This window comes from Drosophila innubila (assembly GCF_004354385.1).
Source record: "Drosophila innubila isolate TH190305 chromosome 2R unlocalized genomic scaffold, UK_Dinn_1.0 1_C_2R, whole genome shotgun sequence".
NCBI classification, from domain to species: domain Eukaryota; kingdom Metazoa; phylum Arthropoda; class Insecta; order Diptera; family Drosophilidae; genus Drosophila; species Drosophila innubila.
This window is the reverse complement of record NW_022995374.1, coordinates 7,887,443-7,912,124: the sequence shown is the minus strand read 5'-3', so window position 1 is coordinate 7,912,124 and position 24,682 is coordinate 7,887,443. Positions and strand designations below refer to the sequence as shown.

The following is a 24,682-nucleotide window of genomic DNA, read 5'->3' as shown; positions in this document are numbered from 1 at the left end:
ATGAACTTCTCAAATTTTTAAAAAAAATATTTTTACAAAACAGGACAATGTCCGACCGATGTAATTGCGATTATAATACCCTTTTTTTTGTCAAATATTTTTTTTTATTTCTGTACGTTGTATAATTTCAAGAAAGACAATCGTATGCTTTTATCTTTTGTAGTTAATCGAAAGAATTTTTTTAACTGGCACATTTTTAGTATAATTTGCGAGAGAATTGTTAAGGAAATATATTTTAAAGAAACTTGTTAAGGAAAGAACTAATGGAAGAGAGTGAGGGAAAGAGATGCAGAGAGAGAAAGAAAAAAAAGAAAATTTTAATAAAGACAATCGTATGTTTTTATCTTTTGTAGTTAATCGAAAGTATTTTTATTACTTGCACATTTTAAGTATAATTTTCGAGAGAATTGTTAAGGAAATATATTTTAAAGAAAGGAAAGAACTAATGGAAGAAAGCAAGTGAGGGAAAGAGATGCAGACAGAGAAAGAAAGAAAAGGCTGGAGATAGTTTTAAAATATATTTTCGTTTTAATTTAGGTTTTGTCGTTTAGAAGATATAATAGGTATGTTTGTATGTATGTACATCTATGTGTTTAACTACGAACTATGGCGAGTCAGTAATAAGTGATAGGGATCAGTTGCCACATTACCAGCGCATGCCGCTGATCGCAAGGGACACAATGAGGGTAAGGGCCAGGCCAATGCCGCTTAGTGTGGCAGAACCGTTGAACTTGGCTGTGTTGCAACCATCCGAGTTGCACACCTGGCAGTGGTCCTTGTCGTCGATTTCACACTGGATCTGGCTGCCACAACCGCGTTGCAAGAGTTTATCCGAGCCGAAGGCGGAGACACAAGTGTCGTCGGCAACGTAGATGGGACAGATGGCCAAGTGGTTGGGCTCATTGGCACAGTCGGAATTGGCAACCGAGTTGCAGATGTGGCACTTGCGGCGATCAGCAGGGAACACTTCGGAGTTGCACTTGTTGCCGGCGCAGGAGGCACAGGTGCCGTTGGCGACACAGGCGTTGCCATCGACGCTGCTCAAGCTGCTCAAACAGCCGCGAATGGTGTGTCCATTCTCCAGCCTGGTAACGCAATCGGACAACGGAGCATGGCAAGTGACTGTGGTGTCCACATCGCTGGGAGATTGCGCACAGTTCGGTGTCTTGCTGGAATCGCATTCAATGCAGACGCCACTCTCGGGCAGACGAGTCAAATCGTTGCAGTCATCGTTGCGGCATTCATAGAGCACATTGGACAGACGCCATTGCTCCAGATCGGTGTCATTCTGGCTTGTAGCACAGCCCATGAGCTCCACAGCTCCATCCTTGTACTTGGCAAAGCAGAAATCATTGTCATCGTAGGCACGACAAGGCGCCGCATGGCTGGAGCTGCAGCCGGAACCAGAGCAGACGTGGCAGCTCAAGCGATCCGAGGGGAAGGAGAAGGTGTTGCACTTGCCATTCTCGCAAGTGGCACAGTTCTTGCCACTCGCATCGCTGCTGCAGGCAGCACGATCCAATGCCTCCTTGTCATCCAGACAACTGCGCACCAGCTGCTTGTTCTCCAGCAATGCCACCAGGCACTTGCCCTTGCACTGGCGAGTGGCAACATCCGTGCTCTGTGGATAGGTGACACATTGTCCCTCCGTCTCGGAGTTGCAGTATAGACAGCTGTTGTAATCCTCCAGCTTCCAGGCATCATTGCACTCGTTTGACTTGCAAGTGAAGCACAGCTCGGGATGCTTGCGACAGTACAGATCCTCATAGTCATCCACATCATCAGCACATCCACGTCGTCGCACTGTCTCGCCATCCAGCTCAAAGACCGTCTTGCAATCCTGTTCCTCATTCAACGTACACTTTGCAGCTGGTCCCAAGGAACTGTGGCAATGTTCTCCCTCACAGGTGTGACACTTTAGTGGCAGTTTCTGGAACAGACCGTGTTGGCCATCATCCTTGCGATTGGCCAAATCAATCGAATTGCAGCCGGTTCCCACGCAGTTGCGACAGTTGCGATAATCGTTGGGGTCGCATTGAACGGAGCTGCTGCATCCTCGGCTGGTCACATTGTTCTTAAGCTGGGTCTGGCATTTCTCCGTATCGCTGACCCAGGCACAGACCGAACTCTGGCTGGGATCCGACTCACAATTGCTGTCGTCCTCCGAGCTACAGCTGTAACACCTCTGACGATCAGCGGGGAATATCTAGGAAGAGAAATTATTGATTAGATGATTAAACAGTCAGGTCAGCCAAGTGTAAGTTAAGCTTACCTCGCGATTGCAACCAGCCTCCTTGCACACCTGGCAGTTGGGATCGTTGCCCAACAGGCAGGCAGCATAGTCGGCCTGTGGCACGTCAAAGAGACAGCCACGTATAGTTGCACCTTCTGCAATAAAGAGAGATGGTTTAAGATGGTTTTTTTTTTGTTTTTTTTTTTTTTTTTTTAATTTTGGAATCGACTTACCCTTGTCCAGCTGGGTGACACAATGCGTGTGCGGCAATTGACTGCAAATCTCGAAATTATCCACAGCCAGGGGCGTTGTGGCACATGTGGCATTCACACGGGAGTCGCAGACGGCGCACTTGACAGGCGCTTGCAGTTGTGGCGTGTTGCAATTGTTGCCTTGGCAGACGGATATGCGTTTAGTCTTGATCACACTCTCCACATCCTGGTTGCGGAAGGAGCTCAGACAGCCCAGCTGCCAAATGCTGTTCTGGTTATTGATCCAAAGGAAGCAACTGTCGTTGGGCTTGTAGACATCGCAGAGCTTCGCTGTCGGCGACTCACAATCTCCGTTCTCGCAGTGATAGCAGCTGGTGCGTTCTGCGGGAAGAGTCTGCACGTTGCAGGCATCTCCTTCGCATGCCACACAGCTGGAGTCGCTGCCAGCAAGACAACGCAACTGATCTGCCGGCTCCTTGTCATCCAGACAGGTGCGCGTAAGATCGAAGCCGGATTCTTCGGCGCCGTGGAGAGCCGTCATACAACTGCCTTGACATTGACGACGCTTGTGTTTGTTGCTCGTCGGTTCCCAGAGGCAGGACAGATCCTTGTGGGAGTCACAGTAGATGCAACTCTTGTACTGTGCAATTTCAGTGGCATTGTTGCAGTTGTTCGACTTGCAAACGGGGCATTTGGCGGCATTGGTGCCACAGTAGGTGGCGACCTCCTGATCCTGCTCAATCTCATCCTCACAGCCACGACGGATCACAACTCCCTTGTCATTGAATACGGTCACACAGTCCTGTTCGTTGTTGTCCGCACAGCGTTCACTGCTGATGTTCTCCTGCTGACAGGTGGCATCCTTGCAACTGAGACAGGTCAAGGGCAGATCCTGCCACTTGCCGTGGTTGTCATCCGCAAATCCTGACAGATCGACAACATTGCAGCCGTCGCCTTCGCAGTAGACGCAGCTCTTGCTGTTGGGCTCACAGGTGAGGGAGCTGGCGCAGCTTCTGTAGGTGATGCCACTGCGTAGACTCGTCACACAGGAGTCTCCAGCCGCATAGATGGGGCAGACGGAGAGACTGTTGGGAGAAGATTCGCAATTGCCGTCGCTTTCCGAGTTGCAAATGTGGCATGAGGTGCGATCTGTGGGATAAACCAGCTTGTTGCAAGATTCGCCCAGGCAGGAGGAACATCCTGTGGCGGTGCCGTTATAGCAACTCAGGAACTGGTCATCCTCCAGGCTGGACAGACAACCACGTTCCGTGGAGCCATCCTCAAGGACTCGTGAATAGCACTCCGGGAATCCCAGCAATTGACAGGTTGCGGAGCTTGTGACACCGCCAGGATTTACCGCACAATTGCGATCCGTGCGTGAACTACAAAGTAGACAGCTCTGAGGATCCGGCACCGACTCCATCGTATTGCAATCCTTGTCCTTGCAGGTCAACAGTCGCTGGGAGCGCTGCAGCAAGTAGATATCCGCGTGACTGAACTCACTGAGACATCCGTGGGCCACCACGGATCGGGATTCATCGTACTGAATGTAGCACTGATCCTCCTGCCGGTAGGTGGCGCAACTGGCGGGCTGAGGATCTTGGCACTCGTCGCCGCGACAGCTGAGGCAGCTGAGTCGACTGGTCACCACGTCATTCGTGTTGCACTTGGCCTCGTTGCAAGGTGAGCACAGCTTCTTGGCCTCGCAGGTTGCACTGTCCTCGGCCTCCAAGTCGTCCTGGCAATTGCGGACCAGGGCATAGCTGGGATCGGACGTTTCATTGAACAGAGGCCGCAAGGCGGTTATGCAACCCTTGTAGCATTGACGTGTCTTGGTGATCTTCGTGACATCGCCAACACAATTCGAGTTGACGCTCGAATCGCAGACGTGACACTCCATGTAGGACTTGAGAGAGTCGGCCAAATTGCAGCCATTGGAATTGCAGCGAGGACAATTCTCGGGCTGCTCATCACAGTAGCTGGTGGCAGTTGCATCCAATGATCCGAAGCAGCTGCGTGAGCTAACCGCATCGGACTTATCGAAGACTGTCACGCAATTGTCCTTGCCCACGCATTCCGTCAAGCTGCCACCACCGTCGTTGCATTCCTGGGCGTTGGCACAGGTCAAACACTTGATGGGTGTCTCCTGCCAAGTGCCAGGTGTTCCATGTATATTCAGGCGTTCCAGATCGACGGTGTTGCATGAATCCTTGTCGCTACAAACACGACAAGTGCTCGTATCGGAGGCATCCTCGCAGCTCAAACTGGAGCTGCATCCTCGATGGGTGACATCCTGAATCAGAGTGGTCACACAGCTATCCTCCGCATCATAAACAGGACAGACGGAGCTGCTGCTGGGGGAAGTGGCACAGGCGGGAGTGCTCTTGGAGTCACACTGATGGCAACGGCGACGATTCGCTGGGAAAACGCTCAGACCGTTGCAGTTGGTGCCGGTGCAGATCTCGCAGAGACTGGAGCTACCCGCCAGGCAGCCAGTGAACTCGGCGGCATCCAAGTTGGAGAGGCAACCACGTGTCGTGACTCCTGCTGCATCAATGTGGGTCACACACTGAGTGTACGGCAGCTGGGAGCAGATATCCGTGGAGAGGAGCTGGTTGGGACTGGTGGCACACCGTGTGTCGTTGAGGGAACTGCACTGCAGACAGGTGTTGGCATTGGGAACCTCGATGTCGGGATTATTGCAGTTCTGGCCGTCGCAGAGAAGGAGACGCTTCTGGGCAACCAACTCATCGATGACCTGCGTCTCAAAATCACTGGCACAGCCCATGTGGACAATGCTGTTGCTCTCGAAGGCCGTGTAGCATTGATGCTTCTCCTTGTAGGCCACACACTTGGTCGGACTCATGTCTTCACAAGCTTCATCGTCACATCGATAACACTCTTGAGGAGTTTCAATTATGTCGCCCCCATTGCAGAGGTTTCCCGTGCAGGCGATGCACTTATCAAGCTCTCCAGCAGCGCAGAGTTCTCGGTCAGCTGCCTCTAGATCATCCAGGCAGCCGCGTGTTGGCAGCAAGGCCGAGTCCAGCGAGGAGCTGCGAGGATACATGCCTGTCATGCACAGTCCCTGGCATTGACGCGTGTGCTTGGGCGTCTCCCAGGCACAGCTGGAGTCCTCGTCGGCATCGCAGTGATAGCATTCGACATAGGTGTCCAGGCTGTTGGCATTGTTGCAACCATTCGACTTGCACTGCTGACAGCTTGCGTCATTGGCATCACAATAAGTGGCATGCTCCGACAGAATGGAGTCACTGCATCCTCGAGCTGACACCTTGCCATTCTCATCGAATACTGTGCTGCACAGCTGCTTGTTGTTGCCCTCGCAGGTGTTGGGTGTGCCCAGAGTGGCACAACTTGCCACATCCGAGCAGACGTGGCAACTGAGTGGCAAGTCTTGCCACTTGCCCGGCTCACCAACATAGTTGGGCGCCAAGTTGATCGTGTTGCAGTCCTTGCCCTCGCAGTAACGACAACTTCCCGGCTGACTGGCATCACAGTAGAGCTCCGACTTGCAGCCACGACGAGTGCGTCCCTTTTCCAGGCTCGTGACGCAAGAGTCGCCTGCCTCGTAGATGGGACAGTATTTGGAGTAGCTAGTTGGCTTCTTTTCGCAGTCGGCATCCTTGTTGGAGTCGCAGCGTAAGCAGGTCAGCCAGTCTGACGGATACACCTCTTTATTGCAGTATTCCGAGTCGCAAACTTCGCAGATGGAACTATTTTCGCTCGTACATTCATCAAAGAGTTCGTCTACTGTGTCCATTAGGCAGCCACGATCTATTATGCCATCTGTTGTCAGGAAGAGGAAACTTGTCTTAAACCCAACTACGATTCATTTTCCCACCTGAAACTTACCTTTTGTGATGTGTGTGTAGCACTCGGGAGTTAAATAATGCTGACATTTGACAAATTTGGCAGAAATGCCAGAAACGCAGCCAGGTTCTTCCTGGGAGTTGCAAATGTAGCACGAATAAGGTTCCAAATTGAGCACATCTTTGGTGTTGCAATTGTTGCCGCTGCAGAGATGCAAGTCGCGTCGAATCGCTTGAAGGAAGCTTCTCTCCAAATCGCTGGCACAGCCCATGCTCTCGATCTTGAGGTCGCCCACATGAATATAGCACTGATCATTGTCGCGATATGAGGTGCAAGTCAGTGGATTAATCTCCTTGCACTCTGCATCAACGCAATGGTTGCAGCTAAGACGATCCTTTGGCACATCTTCCTTGTTGCAGGAAGCGCCAGTGCAGGCGACACAATTGTCCAACTTGCCATTGGAGCAAGCCTCTCGATCATCATACTCCAAATCGTCGAGGCATCCGCGAGCCAGCTGCAGAGGAGCGTCTTCTTCCACTTTCGAGCGTGGATAGAGGCCAGTGAAGCAGCTACCATGACAGGAGACCTTACGTGTAATGTCAGCCACGCTGCGGACACAGGAAGCTTGATCGGAGCCATCGCACAGAAGACAGTCCACAAAAGAGTCCAGAGTCTTGGCATTGTTGCAACCCGTCGACTTGCAGAACTTGCAACTGCCAGCAGTCTCATCACAGTACTGCGTCAGCTCCGTATCATTGTAGAGCTTATCGGTGCAGCCCCTCATGACAACGGATCCATTAGTGGCAAAGACTGTGGCACAGTTCTGTTGCTCATTGTTGGCACACTTCTGCAGGAGACCCAGACTGGAGCCCTGGCAATCAGCTCCCGCACAGGTGTAACAATTTACAGGCGGAGTCGACCACTTGCCAGGATATCCAATGTTCAACGCGTTGAGATCGACCATATTGCAATTGTCTTTGCCAACACACTGACGGCAATATTGCTTGTCCGAATCATCGCACTTGAACTCTGTTTGGCAGCCTCGATAGATGGCGCCACTCACTAGCTTGGCACTGCAGCCCTGGGATTCATCATAGCGTGCACATACGCCAATGGCATTGGGAGTGGACTCACAGGTTGGATCATCCCTGGAGTTACAACGATGACAGCGACGACGATCAGCCGGATATATGTCCATGTTGCACATTTCCCCCTCGCACACCTCGCACTTGCCCTCGCCCTTGAGGCAGGCTCTCAGCGGAGTGGTGGCCAAGCTGCTCACACAGCCACGTTGAGTGGAACCATCTGAAATTAAGGAGAAACATATGATCAAAAAGGTTCTGGTTAATTGAGAAGATATGAGTCCAAAGAGCTATACATGTAAATTTCAGAAGACTTTTTAATGAAAACTTATACTAAGATTTTTGCAAATTAATAATTATTTTCGTTATTTAGTTTGAAAAAGAAAGAAAATTAAATATTATGAAAAGATTAATTATAAGTTAACATAAGGTTATTATTTTTCAAGAAGGATTTTCAATTAAAAATTAAATTTTTAACCAACCTTAGTGGACAGTTTTTAGTCAAATTTAATCATGATGTATGTTCTTTAGTGCGTTTCACTTTTCGTGACAAAACTATGATATTCCCTGTAAGAATATTCAAAAGTTTGCTCACCTGAAAGTACCCGGGTCATGCAGCCAGTGTTGGGCAGGACATTGCAGGATTCGTATTGGGTGATCTTGCTTGGATCGACAGCACAGTTCTCATCATCCAAGGAAGAGCAGACCTTGCATTTATTTGGCTGGGGCACGTTTTGGTAGGAGTTGCAACTCTTTCCATCGCAGAATTGCAAAAATTCAATATTGTTATCGATGAACTTCTCGTCAAGAGAGGAGCGACAGCCCTTGGCCACTACAGATGCCGTATCATCGTACAAGCTATAACAACGATCAGTTGGACTATAATTTACGCATGCAGCTTCGTGAGCTACTTCGCAATCTTCGAATCCACTGCAGGCATAACAAGTTAACCTGTCAACCTTGATCTCATCCACATTACAGGCATCGCCCTCGCAGGCCACACAATGCTTGTCGGAGCCTGCAACACAGAGCTGCTGATCCTGCGGATCCTTGTCGTCCAGACAACCCCTGACCAAGTCGTAAGCTTCGGTACCATTGATGGGTCTTAGAGCCGTCATACATTTGCCATTGCATTGACGCCTTTTGGAGACATCCTTGGCATCGGAGTAGCAATTACTATTTTCACTTGCCTCGCAGTAGATGCAACTCGTGTAGCTTTCGATGGAAACGGCATTGTTGCAGCCATTCGAGTTGCAGTTATGGCATTTCTCAAGATTAGCATCACAGTAGGAGCTGAAGGATGCCTCCACAGCTTGGCTGCAACCACGAGTCTCCACTTTACCCGTTGCATCGAAGACAGTCATGCAGTACTCATCGTTGTTGGAGCAGACAACATCTGTTGAGGTGCTGGATGCACAGGATGCGGTATCATTGCAGCTGCGACAACTCAGGGGCAACTCTTGACCCCACAGACCAGGCTGACCATCATTGCGACGCTTCAGATTGACCGTATTGCAGTTCTTGCCCAGACAACTCTGGCAGCTACTGCTATCGTTCGAGTCACAGCTCACGGTGTCGCCACAACCACGCACCGTGTTGCCCGACAGATCAATGCTGGTCACACACATCTGACCCGGTCGATGCACCACACAGAGACCTTCGGCATCTGGTGACACATCGCAGTTCTCATCCTCTTCTGAATTGCATACGTGGCAGGTGAGACGTTCCTCAGGTTGCACCTGGAGAGAAACATTCGCATGTTAAAGATAAAATATAAATTAGTATCTCATATTTGTTATAGAATAAACTTCATTTAATCAATATATTAAAAGTTTTATTTTATTTTTAAAATAACAATTAAGAAAAGAATTTAATAATTTGAGAATAAAAATGTATTTATTTCCAAGAGAAACATTCGCATGTTAAAGATAAAATATAAATTAGTATCTCATATTTGTTATAGTATAAACTTCATTTAATCAATATATTAAAAGTTTTATTTTATTTTTAAAACAACAATTTAGATAAGAATTTAATAATATGAGAATAAAAATGTATTTATTTCCAAGAGAAACATTCGCATGTTAAAGAGATAAATTAGTATCTCATATTTTTTATAGAATGAACTTCATTTAATCAATATATTAAAAGTTACATTTGAATTTTAAAATAACAATTAAGAAAAGAATCTAATAATTTGAGAATAAAAATGTATTTGTTTCCAAGAGTAACATTTGCATGTTAAAGAGATAAATTAGTATCTAATATTTTGTATAGAATAAACTTCATTTAATCAATATATTAAAAGTTTTATTTTATTTTTAAAATAACAATTAAGAAAAGAATTTAATAACTTGAAATAAAAATGTATTTATTTCCAAGAGAGCCTATGCTAAAAAATAGAGTATACCTCGGACTTTCTCTAAAATTTCTTCAACTCCTATTTGTGATCCCTAACTGAAAATACCCACAGACTCTCCACTTACCTTAATATTGCAGTTTTCGCCTTTGCAGGTGACGCATTTGGTGGCATTGTTGCCGCCGAGACATGCCGCATAATCCTCAGCATCCAGTGTGGCTAGGCAGCCACGTTCCGTGTGTCCATCATCGCGGAGTAAGGTATAACAATCGGTGTTTAAGATATGAGAACATTCCGTTTCGGAGTGAGACTCAGTTGGTGCAATGGCGCAGTCTGGATCAGTTCGGGAAGTGCAAAGCTTACAGCTTTGAGCAGAGGGCAGAGCGGAAATCACATTGCAATTCTCGCCGGAGCAGAACCAGAGGCGCTTGTTGCTGTGCAGGACATCGATATCGCTGACATTGTATTGACTGAGGCAGCCCAACTCGCCGATCTTACCCGCCTCGTCCAGCTGAATGAAGCATTGTTCCTTCTCACCCTTGGCTGCCACGGCACGGCACGTTTTGGACTGCGGATTGTCGCACTTGCCGTCAGTGCAAAAGTTGCAACTGCCTCGAACGCCCATCTCAACATTGTTGCACTTGGAAGTGCTACATGCGGCACAATTCTCCAGAGTGCCATCGGCACAGGCTTCGCGATCATCATAGTCGAGATCATCAAGACAAGTACGCACAAGCTCCAAGGGTGCACCCACATCCTTAGTGCGAGGATAAAGCGCTGTGATGCACTGTTCATTGCATTGACGAGTCTCCGTGATCAGCTCTGGGTCAAAGACACAGTTCTCATTGAGCTGCGCATCACACACCAAACAGTCGATCAGCTTCGAGGTATCCTTCAGATTGTTGCAACCATGCGAGCGGCACTCGTAGCAAGTTCGATCCTTGCAAGTCAGATTGTCACTGCATCCTCGTCTGATCACAGTTCCAGTCTCGTCAATAAGGGCCACACAGCTTTGGGCATCGTTGTTCTCGCACTTCTTCAGCGTCCCCGCACTTGCGGCACACTCCTCAGTGCTGGAGCAGTTATAGCAATTGATTGGACCCGTGTGAAAGCTATGTGTCCAAGCATCTGTTAAAATTGTTAGATATTTTTATTAAGTTACTACATTTCTCAATTATATCGCTTGTTTTATTTTATTAATTATTCACATTGAAATAATCTACAATATATTTATTTTTTGTATATCAAGGTCAGTTTATTTAATTTTTTTTTTTTTTTTTTTTTTTTATAATTGAAGCCATCCTCATAGTCAGAGAATAGAAATGTTGGCAATTGACAATTAAATCTGTCTTATTATTTATTTTGCCCTTTTTTGTACCCTGTAACAAGGGTATAACGAAGTGCAATATGTGAAATGCAAAAAAATATTCGATTAATTTCTTGAGGAGTCGACTTTATAAAACATACCCAGGATAAACCTACTTATCTATATACATATACTATATACTCGTATTATGTTGAGTAGAACTCTAACTACGCATGAATTTTGCGATATTTTGAACAAGATTACAGAATATCTGCTAGTATAGCACTAAAAGTATTCTGGGTTGTTAAGTGCTAATCTTTCGGCTAGTTTTATCGCCGCAACAATTGCCTTGCTATTTATGGCCGACAATCGAATCGCGTTATCGTTTTACAACGTCTCATATACATCATAATAATAAAGGTAATACACATAAATTAATTGCTCGGCCTGGTAGATATAAACGGTTATATAACCACGATTTTATATGTATTAAAATCAAAAACTTAACATTTGTTCAAATAATTATGACTCATTGATTTCAAAATATTTTCTAAAAGCATTTGAAATAACTTTTATTACTTAAGCCAATGAATCAGATTGTTTATGAAAAGTTTTTAGGCACTTGAGGTTAGTAAAAATGATTACATAATCACGATTTTATATTTATAAATTCAAAAATGTTCAACAAGTAAAATATAATCTCTTTAAAGCTAATCAATTGCTATAAATCTATAATCCAAATATAAACGACCATCTGCAATCTGGAATGCCTATTAGTGAGGCAAAGTACAAAGTAGTTTCATATAAATCCACTTGAATAGTTTTTGTTAATAAAATTATGTTGTTTTTTGATTTAAAAATATTTTTTGTTAAGGCACTTTAAATTAGTTGGTTCCCATTATTTTTTTTAACTGTTAAATCAGATATTTTTTGTATCAGTTTATTGGGTAGTTCAGGTTAGTAAAAAGTTCATTTTGACACATGAAATCGCTTTTCAACTGACAGTCCAACGAGCAGATAAGCAACATCAAAAATCCATAATGAGTCATAAGCGATATCTAGCTTAACATGCAACTAATTATCATATTTGTTTTTATATCCACAGATTTTGATTGAGTTCACAATTAAATAGATTTCAGACACTTTAATTTTAGCTATAATTTATTTATATATATTTATCCACAAATTTGTTTTATTTTATTTTACATTTTTCCAATTGTCTTTAAAATATTGAATGCCTTCTTTTTTGGTCACATTGTCATATTATTATAAAGAGCACTTCACTTCAACTTTACATTGTCCTTATGAATCACACTAGATTTAACCTACCACTTGGATTATTGGCATAAAATACCAGAAGTAGCAAGGCTACTCCTGCTGTGGTCAGTCTCATGATCGATGGGTTTTACCCGACGCGTATTACCAACAAAATTGGAATCGGGCAACTAATTTTGCGGCCAGGCAAACAGCGGCTTTTATAGACTTCTCGATATTCGTATCACCCTTCCAACCGAACCAAAATTATTGCCTTATAATAACAACTATGATTATATGACACCGTTGCCGAACGTCCGATAAAGCGTATTTCTATTCGCCGTTATTTATAACAGCAACGACACCGACGGTATCGACTACTCTGAACTTTGGGAATTAACATAAAAAGCAAAAACAATTCCGAAAGATAAGCCAAAAGGCGTCGTATAATCACAGAATTTAGCCCAAAACACGTTTATATTCGTGTAGTTCAGTTTTCGTCATTTTAGCGAAATGATGAGATAAGGCGACGATAACCCAATAATTAACCGATTGCTGGTCCGAATTAAGTACACAGCCAAGTTGACAAATATGGTTTTTATGAGTATTATGCAGGCCACAGGCCAAACAAGCGTTTAGGATCTAGTTTATTGTTATACTGATTCATGGTACAGTCAGGAACTGCATTTCGAGGCGCAGTATTTCATCGACAATGTTATTGCACTTGAATTTTATCACTCGATAAGCTGACATGTGGAACCGATCGATAGAAAGATTGTCAGGTTGTTGAAAAATGTGAGACATTTTTGATTACGAAATTGGATAAGGCTTTCAATATATTAGAATTCCCCTATGATCAGTTTTTGGTGTTACTAAGCGACCAATATCGATGCGATTTTCATATAATTTCACAAGAGTTTTTAATCTATCTTAATCTTTTTAAAGATTACTAGTATAATCACGTTAATGTTTTTTCGGAGAAGTGTGGACTATGGATTCCAGTGACCTAAGTTAAGTTTACTTTTAGTATTCTTAGAATAAGAAACATTGAATAATGCTGCCTTTTATTTTTCATTATGATAAGATTATTGGTGCAATTGCCTACTTTTATTTTAAGACCATTGACATATTATTTTTTGTTCAAACTATGTAGACCCTGTTGTACACCTCGTAACTTCGAGTTATGTGTCCTTCTATCGAAAGTATTGTTATTTATGAACATGACCAATTGTTTAGCAATTATTAGATTAACTGCTGTATGATTGTTATGATAGTTGGAAGTTTGTGAGAACTCGAAGCCATAGAATTTAACACAGCGTAATTTCCCGGCGTTATTTATTACAGGTATATAATAATAAAAACCAGCTGAGAAACAGCCAGAAAAGCAAAAGCGTTTTCAACACCAAAGCTTGAAGCGCCATTAGGTTTGGCCGTAGGGGGGTTGGTGGGTACTTCTGTGGTTGTTGAGGTCGTCGAAGAAGTACTGGTACTGCTGCTGGTGCTGGTGCTGCTGCTGGTGCTGGTGCTGCTGCTGGTGCTGCTGGTGCTGCTGCTGCTGGTGCTGCTGCTGGTGCTGCTGCTAGTGCTGCTGCTAGTTGACGTCGGTGGCTCTGTTGTCACAATAGTTTCTACGATGAGCTGATTATTGCAATTTGGGATTTCTGAAGGATCGCACAGCTGACAATTGACATCGGCTAGACAAGAGCGCTGCTCAGACATGGTGAGAGAGCAACCTCGTTGGATTCGTTGATCCTTGATGCTGGCATAGCAAAGATTGCGTCCACTGTGAGATATTGCACAGGTTTGTGGCGTAAGCTGCTCGGGTGCAGTGCTACAACGTTCATCCTTTAAAACGGAATACATACGATTTTAATTTTCAGATTGATCTACGTTGGTTCTTACTTACCTCAGTGTCCAGGCACTGCAAACATGAAAGCCGACTGGAAGCCGCATTATTGCATTTGTCGGTCACACAAATCTCACATTGTGCATTATTTTTCTGTTGGTTTTCACAATGTTGCCTCCAGCTGTCTTCTAGCATTTCCAGACAGCCCTGAGCCTGAATCATGCCGCCCTGGAAGACACTTATACACGCGTCCAGCTGATTCACGCATTGTTCTGTGGCTTGGTAGCTGCTTCTCTGGCAGTTAATACCGCGACAATATAGACAGGACTCTGATGCCAGGACCAAAGCTGTCTGCAGCAAAGGCCATAAAACGAGGACACTTGCGCACTTCATAATCGACATTGGAACTGATTCATTTGGCATTTGGTTAGGCTTTGATTCGCACATCACTTTATATAAACTGTGCTGTACTCGAGCGTTTACTTGATAAAGTCCTCAGTTGGAGTGAAGTGTACAAACAACTCGTTGGTCCTGATTAGTCGGCTGCCTAAAGTCTTTCGGTCAAGTAGTACAAGTATCTGCAACAACGTCAAAGTCAAGCTCTTTGATAACCGAATAATGCACATTAATCTTGTCATTTGTCATATTTGTTTGTTTACCCTCTAGAATTGTGCAATCAATTCACCATTTGGCTTCTATTGCAAATGCTTTAGACGCACTTAAATAATTGTTTTACTAAGTCTTCCTCAGTCATAAGCAAATAAACATGTTAACAACGATAATGAAACTTTTTTATGGTAGTAAATGGTTTGGGGCCTTATTGATTTCATTTTTTTTATTTATTTATTTGCTATTCAGAAAGACATAGCAAAAAAAATGTCTGTGAATAAGTGTGCTCCACACTTAAAAAATTGAACGTAGGCAGGCTATTAAAATATTTTCTTTGGCTGGATAGGATTTTTTATTAACAATTATATTTACTACGGCTGCATATTAATGATTGCATTTTAATTATTGTTTGTTTATGAATTTGACTAAATTAAAAATATGTAAAATAAATAGTTGCAATTTCTTCTACGAAGTCAATATTTTAATGGTCATAACTTTGTGTCGTAGTATTCAGACAGCAATTTTGCTTTTACGGTGTAAAAAAAAATTGTAACATTTGTATTAAGTTATTTGAATTATCTTAAATTAATTTAAAAAAATATGTAGTACTAATTTAATATTATTATACGAATATACAAATATTTTATTATAATGCTGTTGCTTATTTACTTATCTACTATATATCGGTAACACAACACATTCTATCTGCCAATTGTTAACTGAAAGATTTTTAACAATTTTTTTATTTGTATTAAATGCCATTTTAAGAGGTACTATCTATGCTTGATGATCTAGTATAAGTACACATTACGCATACGCCATGTTGTCAGAATTTAATTAACGTGCTTGATGGGGCTTTAATGTTCTTTAATTTTCGTATTCTTTATAATAAACATGGTACATATAAGAACATATTAGAATCTTAAAACTATCGTAAAAAGCGAATGAAGCGATTGCCAACATTCGAATCACTTGCAATATTCACACTATTGCAGCCCCGAATGTCTCCAGGTGAACATAATAGGCAGTTGGCATCCTCCAGACAGTTCTTCTGATCCGTCATAGTTGTGGCACAACCCCGGATAATGCTGCTGCTCGTTCCCGAGGATTTAACATAGCAATACGAATTGGGTGCAGTTGGAGCTACACAAACGGTTGGATTTAAAGTAACTGCGTTGTCAGCACAATTCGAGTCCTGATGATAGTAATAGTGTTGAATATCACGGATACTTCAGCAATAAGTATTATGTATCATACCTTACTGGAGTCGCACTGCACGCAGGAGAAGTGAGCGGATCCCACATTGTTGCATCGATCCGAGTTGCACTTGAAGCAGGAGCCATTGGGTCGTGACTCACAGCGCTGACGCAGCTGGACGGGAATCTCCAGGGAACAGCCCTTGTAGACAACCTTAGCTGCTCAAAATGTAATGTATTTTAATAAAAAATAAATGCATCTATATAGTCAACCTACATTCATCGTAGATGGTCACACAGTAATCCAGAGAGTCCGAACACTTCTGCTCCTGGTTCAGCGAAGTCCTCTGGCAGTTGATGCCATAGCAACTGTAGCAGCTGGTGATTGAGTTCGCCTTGACGAGTCCTGTCGAGCAGCAGACCAACAGCAACGCACTGAGAATTACTTTAACCTTCATCGTCGTAATATAGCTTATACTGTGAACCAAATAACCAATAAGTTCACCTTTTATACGGTCGTCGGCATCTGAAGTGTACTCAATGCCAGTTATATACTCAAAAACACTTGAGAGATGAAAATGTTGTAGCACCCAGCTTAGGTAGTGCTGTTTTACTGATAACTAAGAGATAATTTAGTAAGTATTCGTAGTTCCTTTATACAATTTTTAAGAACTGGTTTTTTAATTTATCGTCAGACTTTAAGAAGTTCGTAATTCTTTGTATAATGCACAAGGTAAAAAGTCACATGCTTGGGCCCATTAAATGTTTATATTCAACATGAATTCATTTTCCTCATTTTACTATATTTACCGATTCAGTTGAATTTTATCAAGTTGATACCTCTATTTTTGAATATATATGCCTGTATTTTTCGAGCATTCGGATAATAAGTATTAATATGATCTACAATTTATTTCAAGCTAAGTCACCAACGCATTTAAAGTTTTATTCTATTATGAAATGTTTTAATTCAATGACACTGAAGCATAATATTCAATCAATTGTGGTGTGTATGGGAAATATACACGTAAGTAAAGAGTACAAAGAAAGCTCAACATTCTTCACAAGTAATTTAAAGTTAACTATGAAATTTATGGTATTTTCTTTTGCCTATATTTATTGTTACTGTCTGTTTTAATATAAAATTGTTTTACAAATTAGCCAAAACTCTTTTTGAATAAATAAATAACTTTAAAAGCCCTTTCAACTGAATTTCAGAAAAATGGCTTGTTTAATTGTGAGTTTTGCTTTAGTTACTTTTGTTTTTGCCAAGCAATCACATGTTTGCCAAATATCTCTTCCTGGTGATAAGCAGAAATCGTAAATGTTCAATTAATGATTTACTTGTGTTGTGATTTATTTATTTATTTGTGATTAATAAAGAGCATAAGCGTAAATTATTGCAATGCTCGAAGAGCCATCAGAGTGAGGACTCCAAGCAACGGGCCAAAGAGTTGTTGACCCTTGACCGCTCCAGACTTGAAGTTGATGTTGTAGTTGTTGCACGCTCTTGAGTCGCGTGTATTTTCCGGCAGACAGAGGCTACAGTCGCTGTCAGAGAGGCAACTTAGTTGCTCTCTTACACTCAAGGCACAGCCCCTTTGTAGGTTCTGTCCCACCACCTTCACATAGCAATAGGAATTACTCGAAGTGGGCGCTGCACACTGTGAGGAGCTTAAAATGTCGCCTTCCTCGTTGCACTTGGAGTTCTGTGTGAAATTGAGCGTGAAATAGTGGAAAATATTTTATTGGAATTATTGCTGTGCTTACCTCTGAGCCAGTGCACTGGATGCACTGAAAATCAATGCGTCCCAGATTGTTGCACAGTTCTCCGCTGCATTTCTGACACTGCTTGTCCTTGGCCTCGCACTTCTCCTTCGCCGCCTGGGAGAGCTCTAAAAGACAGCCCATTTCGCTGACCATAACTGTAAGGCGCACATTAGTATTACTGATGATGAGTATTATATACTTTTCAACTCACATCCTTCGTAGACAGTTACACAAATGTCCAGCAGGTCGTTGCATGCCACAGTCGCATTTTGCCGCGTTGTACGCTGGCAATTGATGCCCTCGCAGCTGTAGCATCGCCGTGGAGTGTTGCCACTTACAATTGAATCCCTTAACTCAGCTGCAGTTAGGGAAAGACATAGCAAAAGGATAACTCCAGTCGGTGACAACATATTCCTCATACCTTTCACTTTGGCTAACAAATTAGAACTGAAACATGACGATTAAATGACCGCTGCAACTAAAGTCAATTAGCGCCACTTGAGAATATTCCTTACAATATTTTCCATTACAAGTCTCTGATAACAGCTCAAACGTAATACTCTGCTTATAGTACCATATAATCCAAAATATTCAAGGGTTTCTTTAAACGCTATCAAGGCAAGGAAGTAGATCTAAAGTCGAGTTAAAAGTGTCAGTTGGCATATAGAACTTACACATTGTTTCTTTTTTTACCAATCTTAAATATCTCAACTCAACTATGCATTTTTAAAATCATTGATTCATTTTTTATAATTATTTGTAGGGTATCATTACAGTCATTTATGGCAAACTTAATTTCTGTCCATTCTTCCTGATAACTTACCTATGGCTTAAGTGACAAACATTCTGTTTACATGCCTCTTGAGCTGCCTAATATAATAAGTGGCTTTTTTATGTCTTATCTACCCTATAAACTACTTATTCGGCGTATATATAAGTTCAAAGTTGCTGTGATTATTTTGCTATAATGAATCACAGTTCAGATGAATTACTTGTAATACAAAAAAATAATGAATTTCGACTAGTCAGATAATTTTTCAATTTCAATTTATAGGCTATTTCTTAGAATAATTTTATTGTTGTGTTACACAGTGTCAAATAGAAATTTTTTTATTGCTGCCACCAATTTTTTCCAGTGAATCATTTAACATTGGCCATAGCTGGCCAATTGTTTTATATTAGCCCAGTTATCTACTGGTTATCAAATTCATCAATACACTTATCAGCAATTGCTAGCAATTTATACACAATGCTTAACTTTATGACGTTTGAAAATAGAGTCAGAACTGAAGTCTTTTTTCCATAATTTTTGGCAACCAAGTGGTCTTAAATACTCAACATATCTTGGCCAAATCAGATGTGTAGACATGTGTTTCAACCCGGCCAAGAGATACACAGAAATAAATGCATGTTATAAAGGTGCTACAAAATAATTATCTTAAAAGCCAAAGTTTTTTTACTGATTACTTTTATAGCTTATCTATTAATAAGAAATGTTGTTTTTGTTTTCCTTGTGAACTTGGGAATGATACTCATAGATTGTGCTACAACTTATATTATTATTAGAATAATTAATGCACCAGAGAAAATTCTTATGTATTATTAAATATTCTAAGAAATTGCACATAATTCTCTTTATAAGAAATACATTCAAAATAAGGTTTAAATAGACAAGAGCACTTGTTTAGGTTATTTTTAAAGTCGAGTTTCTTCAATAAAACTCCTGTGTCCTAGTCTAGAATTTTTACTTATGTATAAGGATTTCAGTTACACATTTACATTGGTTATTTGCCTTCGTACCATCACTTCTTGTTAACTTTTTCCAAGTTTTCGCCAACTTTAATGCGAAGGTCACACTCAAAAGTTCAGTTTTTTAAATTAAAGCACAAACTGTAGTTATTTGCATACATTTCCAGCAGATTTTCTTTACAACTCGAGCGGACGGATAGAAAGTATGCAGAGATTACGTTACACAATCGCAAGGAGAGAAAAGCTGCGAGAGAAAAATGAAAATAATACAAACATAACAAAGAAATATGCAAAACAGATGAATTGGGGATAAAGGAGCGTACGGAAACAATGAGAAAACACAAGAAAATAAAAAATGGGGAAATGAAAACGAAATACAAAAAACTGAAATCGTTATAAAAATTTTAACTTTATTTTACCGCCGGGACAAGTTTGGGATGTGGCCTGGAAATGGAGGGCGGTAAATGTTAAAGACGATGACATAATGAAAATGAAAGTTGTAAGGGGGTTGTAACAACAACAACTACAAAGTAAATCCACTTATAAACGTATCAAAACAAAGCCGGAAGTGGCCTTTCAGAAAAGTATATCATCTGGAAATAGGTTCAAGTTTAAAGTCTTCATTTAAATGAGCAAGGACAACATACCACAGAGTAGGTCTTACTCTGAATGTATATACACTATGCAAGTAATTTCCACTTGTAATAAAAATAAATAACTAGTATGTATAATATTGCATTGAAATTCAGAATTCAAATCTCAGCATCTGTCGATGTCACTCAGTTGTCAGTTGCACCTCGTCGATAGATTTGCATCTCTGAGATACGAGGGCGAATATTTGGTTTATTGTCTGGTTATTGTATCTGTGACAATCAATTTGCAAGTATTTATATTATTTATGCAACACAAATATTTTTGTCACTCAAACAGATACAAATGCGAGTTATTTGCCATTTGTTATGCATAGACTGTGTGAATTTCTTGTATACAATTTTTGCGACCTGTCAGTGACTGTCACAGGCGCACACATGAGAATTCGTATCTGTATCTGTATCTCTAGTTTTGATTAGTTTTTCGGTGGAAATAATTTACTGCCTATTGCCGGTTTTTGGAATCCCCAGCGGTCCACTTATCGAAAATACTGTTTTCTTGAATCATTTTGGCAATATGAATGCGTATTGTGTGATTGATTGATTGATTGATTGCTTGATGGAATGCGCGTGGTGTTTCGCTGGCAATTCGCATTCACATTGCGAATACGCCTCGTTGTTTCCCTACATTTTGCGTGGCTTTCATTTCCTTTGCCACGTTTCACGGCCTGCGGTTACACACATCACAGTGTGGCTATTTCTATAGCTACCACACACCTGTATCCCTCTCACTCTTACTCTCTTCCTATCTCCCTCTCATTCTGACGCACAGACCCGTTTGTAATTGCGTTTATTGTGCGTTTGAGATTTGAATTCGATGGCTTAACTACATATGTATGTGTCTGTGCTTGTGTGTGTGATTCAGCCCTGACGCCACGGCGCCGTGTTGATTGAAAATGGCTTAAGTAATCGACAGTTGATTGGCTGATTTGATTGTTAGTGTTGCAGTCGCCTTAACTGTTTGTACTGTTGTTGTGACGTGTGTTGAATGGCGCGGATTAGTTTGCCAACTGCGCCCCTGGGTTTTTTACAGTGGGTTTTACTTCAGCATACTTATAGACCAATAAATCGTTTTTTGACATTCTGTTTATGTGGGCGATATGAAAAAAAACTGACCATGGGTGCTTAATATGGAAAATACCTTAGAATTTCGCTTAGAAATCAATTAAAATTTAAGAACATAATTAAAAATGAATTCAAATAAAGAAATAAATTTTCAACAGTAAAATTAAGTAAAAAATTGACTTGTGCGTCGGCCGGGAATCGAACCCGGATCAACTGCTTGGAAGGCAACTATGCTGACCATTACACCACCGACGCGCCTTGATTAACAAAGACTATAAACTTTAACTAAATTAAAGCTTTCATTATTATGAGAGATGAACCTTTTTATCGTAGGATGAAATCGCATTTTTGCATAGTAAAATTAACATACAAAAATTTAGTTTGTTGAGGAGCCTTGATTTTAGTGCTACAGAACTCAAAGTATTGGATTATTAAGTAATAAAAAATAAACTTAAGCCGCATAAAGTTGGCCATTTAAGGAATTGAAAAATTAGCCACTTTCGAATGGATTTCGCTTTGCCAACTCACTTACAAACACTCATACACACTCAAACACACACATTTCTTGTACATTTCTTTGACATTTCTATGTCAGCTCAGAGTTTCTTTGCGTCTGCCGCTGAACCCTGACCCAAATGCCTAGCCCACCCGTCTCGAGGACTTGACGGAGGGGTGAAGAAGGGGTGAAGAAGGGGTAGCCTCCTGGTGCTACCTGACGGCGGCTACAAACATTTTTGCGGATGGAAGCCGCCACGAGCACCACTTTGTGTAGAGTGGCTTGAGCGGGGGTGTACAGCTGAGAAGGGGGAGAGAGAAGCGGGAAAACGAGTTGAGTTTTGTGTGAAGCAAAACGTAAATAAAAGCCAAGCTGGCAAACGGCCACGAAAGAAACGTAAAATGCCGCAAAATGGCGCAAAAGAAAATCCACTTTAACGGTAAAAGTTCTCAGTGGTATCGTTGTTGCTGCTCCCGTTATTGTTGTTGCTGTTGTTGTTGTTGTTGTTGTTGTTGGCTGTTACCTTTACCAAAATGCAGCCATTAGCTGACCTGAAAAGTCTTGGCCCAGCTCTGAAGTGGCGCTCTCTTTTAGTGGCTTCATATGCACTTCAATATTTAACATAAACAAATATAAACAAACTACATCAAGTGTATAACAATTTGCTTCTGCGTGTGTGTGTGTGTTTCTGAGGCGTGTGTGTATGTGTGTGTGACAAGTGCATAAATATGTGAGTGTTTACAATTCTTTACTGTCAAGATTACAGCTTGACTAAAGCAGCTGTCAGCTTCTGTATTTTGTGTTAGTAAATAACAAAAGTTAAAGTTGCATTCTTTGTTAAAGATGTTAAGAGTTTTATGTTAAAGTCTGCAAAAATAAATACAAATTAAAAATATTTGGATGCTGTGTGGTCCCGTGGCTCAGTTGTTAGAGTCGTTGACCTGTCACATGCATAGAACCTCAGTTTGAAATAAATCCTGGTTCGAACCCTGCGTTGTCATAATTATAACAATAACAAACGTATGAATAAAAAAAAAAAAAAGAAAAGAAAATGTTGGGATGCAACATAACTTTTTATTCAATTTTAAAAAGATAAGTGCTTATATTCGAGATTAAAAATTCTATTTAGAAATGCCACAGCTTAAGTGAACTGTACTTGGGTTACTTAATTAATTTTTAAAATCTTTAGTTATGACTGGTTCTGTAACAGAACTTGTCTGATTGCTTGAGATCATAATTTACAGCTTTCCAACGTCCACTTCGACTTCTGTGTAGAGTCGATCTAGAATTCTGCTACTGGTAATGGACAACCTGTCGCAACCTGATAACCAGATCTAGTTTTGGTGCCAGAACCCTTGGGTGGCCAGTTTTGAGCAGTGCCCGACGTAGCACAATCAAAACTGCCAAGATGAATGTCAACACAAATGACATAAAGCATGGCCATGGCCATGGACTAAGGCTTGTCAGTTCCCCGCAGAAAGCAACCGGAAAAACTCGATGGCAGCCAGTGAAGATGCAATTATTGATGGATTATTTACTGTCAGCACTGTCTGATATGACACTGAGATATGACCACAGGGCGAACAGACTAGCGGTTTGGTCTGCGAGCGTGTCTGGAAAATGTCTGCCCGGAATGACAACGGCTAGACGAGGAGATCAAGCGCCTACTCTGGTGAGTGTCCTCCTATTCGCCTATTCTCCAATTCTCCTATTCCCACAGAGAGCAAAGTCATTGCATTTTCTGAAGCATTCCGCTGACTTTGCAATTTACGAGTGCAATTATATTGTGTAGTCGTGTAGCTGTGGATGCCACACCGTGTGGCAGGCGTCATTAGTATTCAATATTCAATAACTAGCATTGATGCATTAATTGCGCGTAATCACCCGCCATATAAATAACCAACAAATGATGGAACACACACCGCCCCAAGTCCAGGAAGCGCTGAGTCGTTGCCACGTCTCATTTGCATAGGCATCGCATATTTGTGTAATTATGCGTGGAAATTACAATGCGACCAGTTGCAGGACCACAAAAGAGGGTGGCCGGGGGAAACCTTCGCATGGCAGTGGCATCACTTTCGGGAGGCCCATCGTCAGACATGACATAGCTTCTTGTCGTGCCGTGAGACTTTTGCCGCCAGTCGCAGACATTTGCCGTTAATTATGTTGACAGCGTTGACATAAAACATAGAGAGACAGAGAGAGAGAGAGGGAAAGAGGACAGGAAGACCACCAACAATGTCAATCGATAAGCATTTAATCGCCCTAAATGATAATGCCTAGACTGAGGCCAATTCTAATCGACAATTTGTGTTTGGGCCAACTTTTTGATTTGACCGACCAATTAACAATTTAATATGCAAAGCGGCAAATCAGAATGCGCCGTTAGCTAAGGGAAATAAGGTAATTTCGAATCAATCATTTAATAATCCAAAATAAAATATGAATAAATATGACAAATTATTTAAAATTTAATGTCCATAAATAATAAAATGCAGACAAAAAGCATACACAAATTTCAAAAAATTAAATGTATAAAAAAATTGACTTGTGCGTCGGCCGGGAATCGAACCCGGATCAACTGCTTGGAAGGCAACTATGCTGACCATTACACCACCGACGCGCCTTGATAATAGTGGGCTATAAACAAAATCTGAATCTAATCCTTTGCTTTTCTTATCTTGTTTTCAGTTGTGTTTGAACTTTGAATCATTTTCATATTCAATTACTATTGCTCTAAATTAAATTAACATTCGGTTAGCTTAAGTTAAATTAAATTTGTTTGATTTTCCTTTCTTGCAACGCAAGTTTCGCATTTAAAATGTTTACACAAGACGTTAATTATGTTTGTCAGCATGTTGCAAATTTTACACTTTAACTCTGTTAACTCATCCATGCATTTTGTTTAGATAAACACAAAAATTCGCTTAAAATTTATGACTGGCCACAGGCAAACTACGAAATGAAATGCAATTTATGTTGATTGCTTATTTGCTTTGAGAGTAATTTGTTAAATTCGTTTGC

General features: G+C 41.6%; 4 protein-coding genes and 2 non-coding genes across 7 annotated transcripts; all 6 read right to left on the bottom strand.

The window, feature by feature from the left end:
• Positions 1 to 502: 502 nt before the first annotated feature.
• LOC117785539 lies at positions 503 to 12,509 on the bottom strand. Its single transcript, XM_034623616.1, has 7 exons — positions 12,353 to 12,509; positions 9,845 to 10,845; positions 7,954 to 9,097; positions 6,319 to 7,581; positions 2,467 to 6,252; positions 2,273 to 2,388; positions 503 to 2,206 (listed from the first exon to the last, which is right to left on the bottom strand). The coding sequence occupies exons 1-7, from the start codon at positions 12,414 to 12,416 to the stop codon at positions 647 to 649; spliced, it is 8,934 nt and encodes a 2,977-aa protein (XP_034479507.1). The 5' UTR covers positions 12,417 to 12,509; the 3' UTR covers positions 503 to 646.
• Positions 12,510 to 13,578: 1,069 nt separating this feature from the next.
• LOC117785540 (uncharacterized protein DDB_G0271670) lies at positions 13,579 to 14,556 on the bottom strand. Of its 2 annotated transcripts, XM_034623618.1 has the most exons (3): positions 14,184 to 14,556; positions 13,848 to 14,122; positions 13,579 to 13,817 (listed from the first exon to the last, which is right to left on the bottom strand). In XM_034623618.1, exons 1-3 carry the CDS (start codon positions 14,544 to 14,546, stop codon positions 13,616 to 13,618), a joined length of 840 nt encoding a protein of 279 aa, XP_034479509.1. In that variant the 5' UTR covers positions 14,547 to 14,556; the 3' UTR covers positions 13,579 to 13,615. The 2 variants fall into 2 exon arrangements, with proteins under 2 accessions (XP_034479509.1, XP_034479508.1); XM_034623617.1 differs by having other exon boundaries at positions 13,579 to 14,122.
• A 1,022-nt stretch (positions 14,557 to 15,578) lies between these two features.
• Positions 15,579 to 16,404, bottom strand: LOC117783460. Its single transcript, XM_034620868.1, has 3 exons — positions 16,206 to 16,404; positions 15,990 to 16,147; positions 15,579 to 15,927 (listed from the first exon to the last, which is right to left on the bottom strand). Exons 1-3 carry the CDS (start codon positions 16,384 to 16,386, stop codon positions 15,661 to 15,663), a joined length of 606 nt encoding a protein of 201 aa, XP_034476759.1. The 5' UTR covers positions 16,387 to 16,404; the 3' UTR covers positions 15,579 to 15,660.
• An 856-nt stretch (positions 16,405 to 17,260) lies between these two features.
• LOC117783347 lies at positions 17,261 to 18,144 on the bottom strand. Its single transcript, XM_034620723.1, has 3 exons — positions 17,910 to 18,144; positions 17,699 to 17,853; positions 17,261 to 17,637 (listed from the first exon to the last, which is right to left on the bottom strand). The coding sequence occupies exons 1-3, from the start codon at positions 18,115 to 18,117 to the stop codon at positions 17,326 to 17,328; spliced, it is 675 nt and encodes a 224-aa protein (XP_034476614.1). The 5' UTR covers positions 18,118 to 18,144; the 3' UTR covers positions 17,261 to 17,325.
• A 3,201-nt stretch (positions 18,145 to 21,345) lies between these two features.
• Positions 21,346 to 21,417, bottom strand: Trnag-ucc. The gene has a single exon. It is a non-coding gene; the product is annotated as a tRNA-Gly (tRNA).
• A 2,792-nt stretch (positions 21,418 to 24,209) lies between these two features.
• Positions 24,210 to 24,281, bottom strand: Trnag-ucc. The gene has a single exon. It is a non-coding gene; the product is annotated as a tRNA-Gly (tRNA).
• Positions 24,282 to 24,682: the final 401 nt, after the last annotated feature.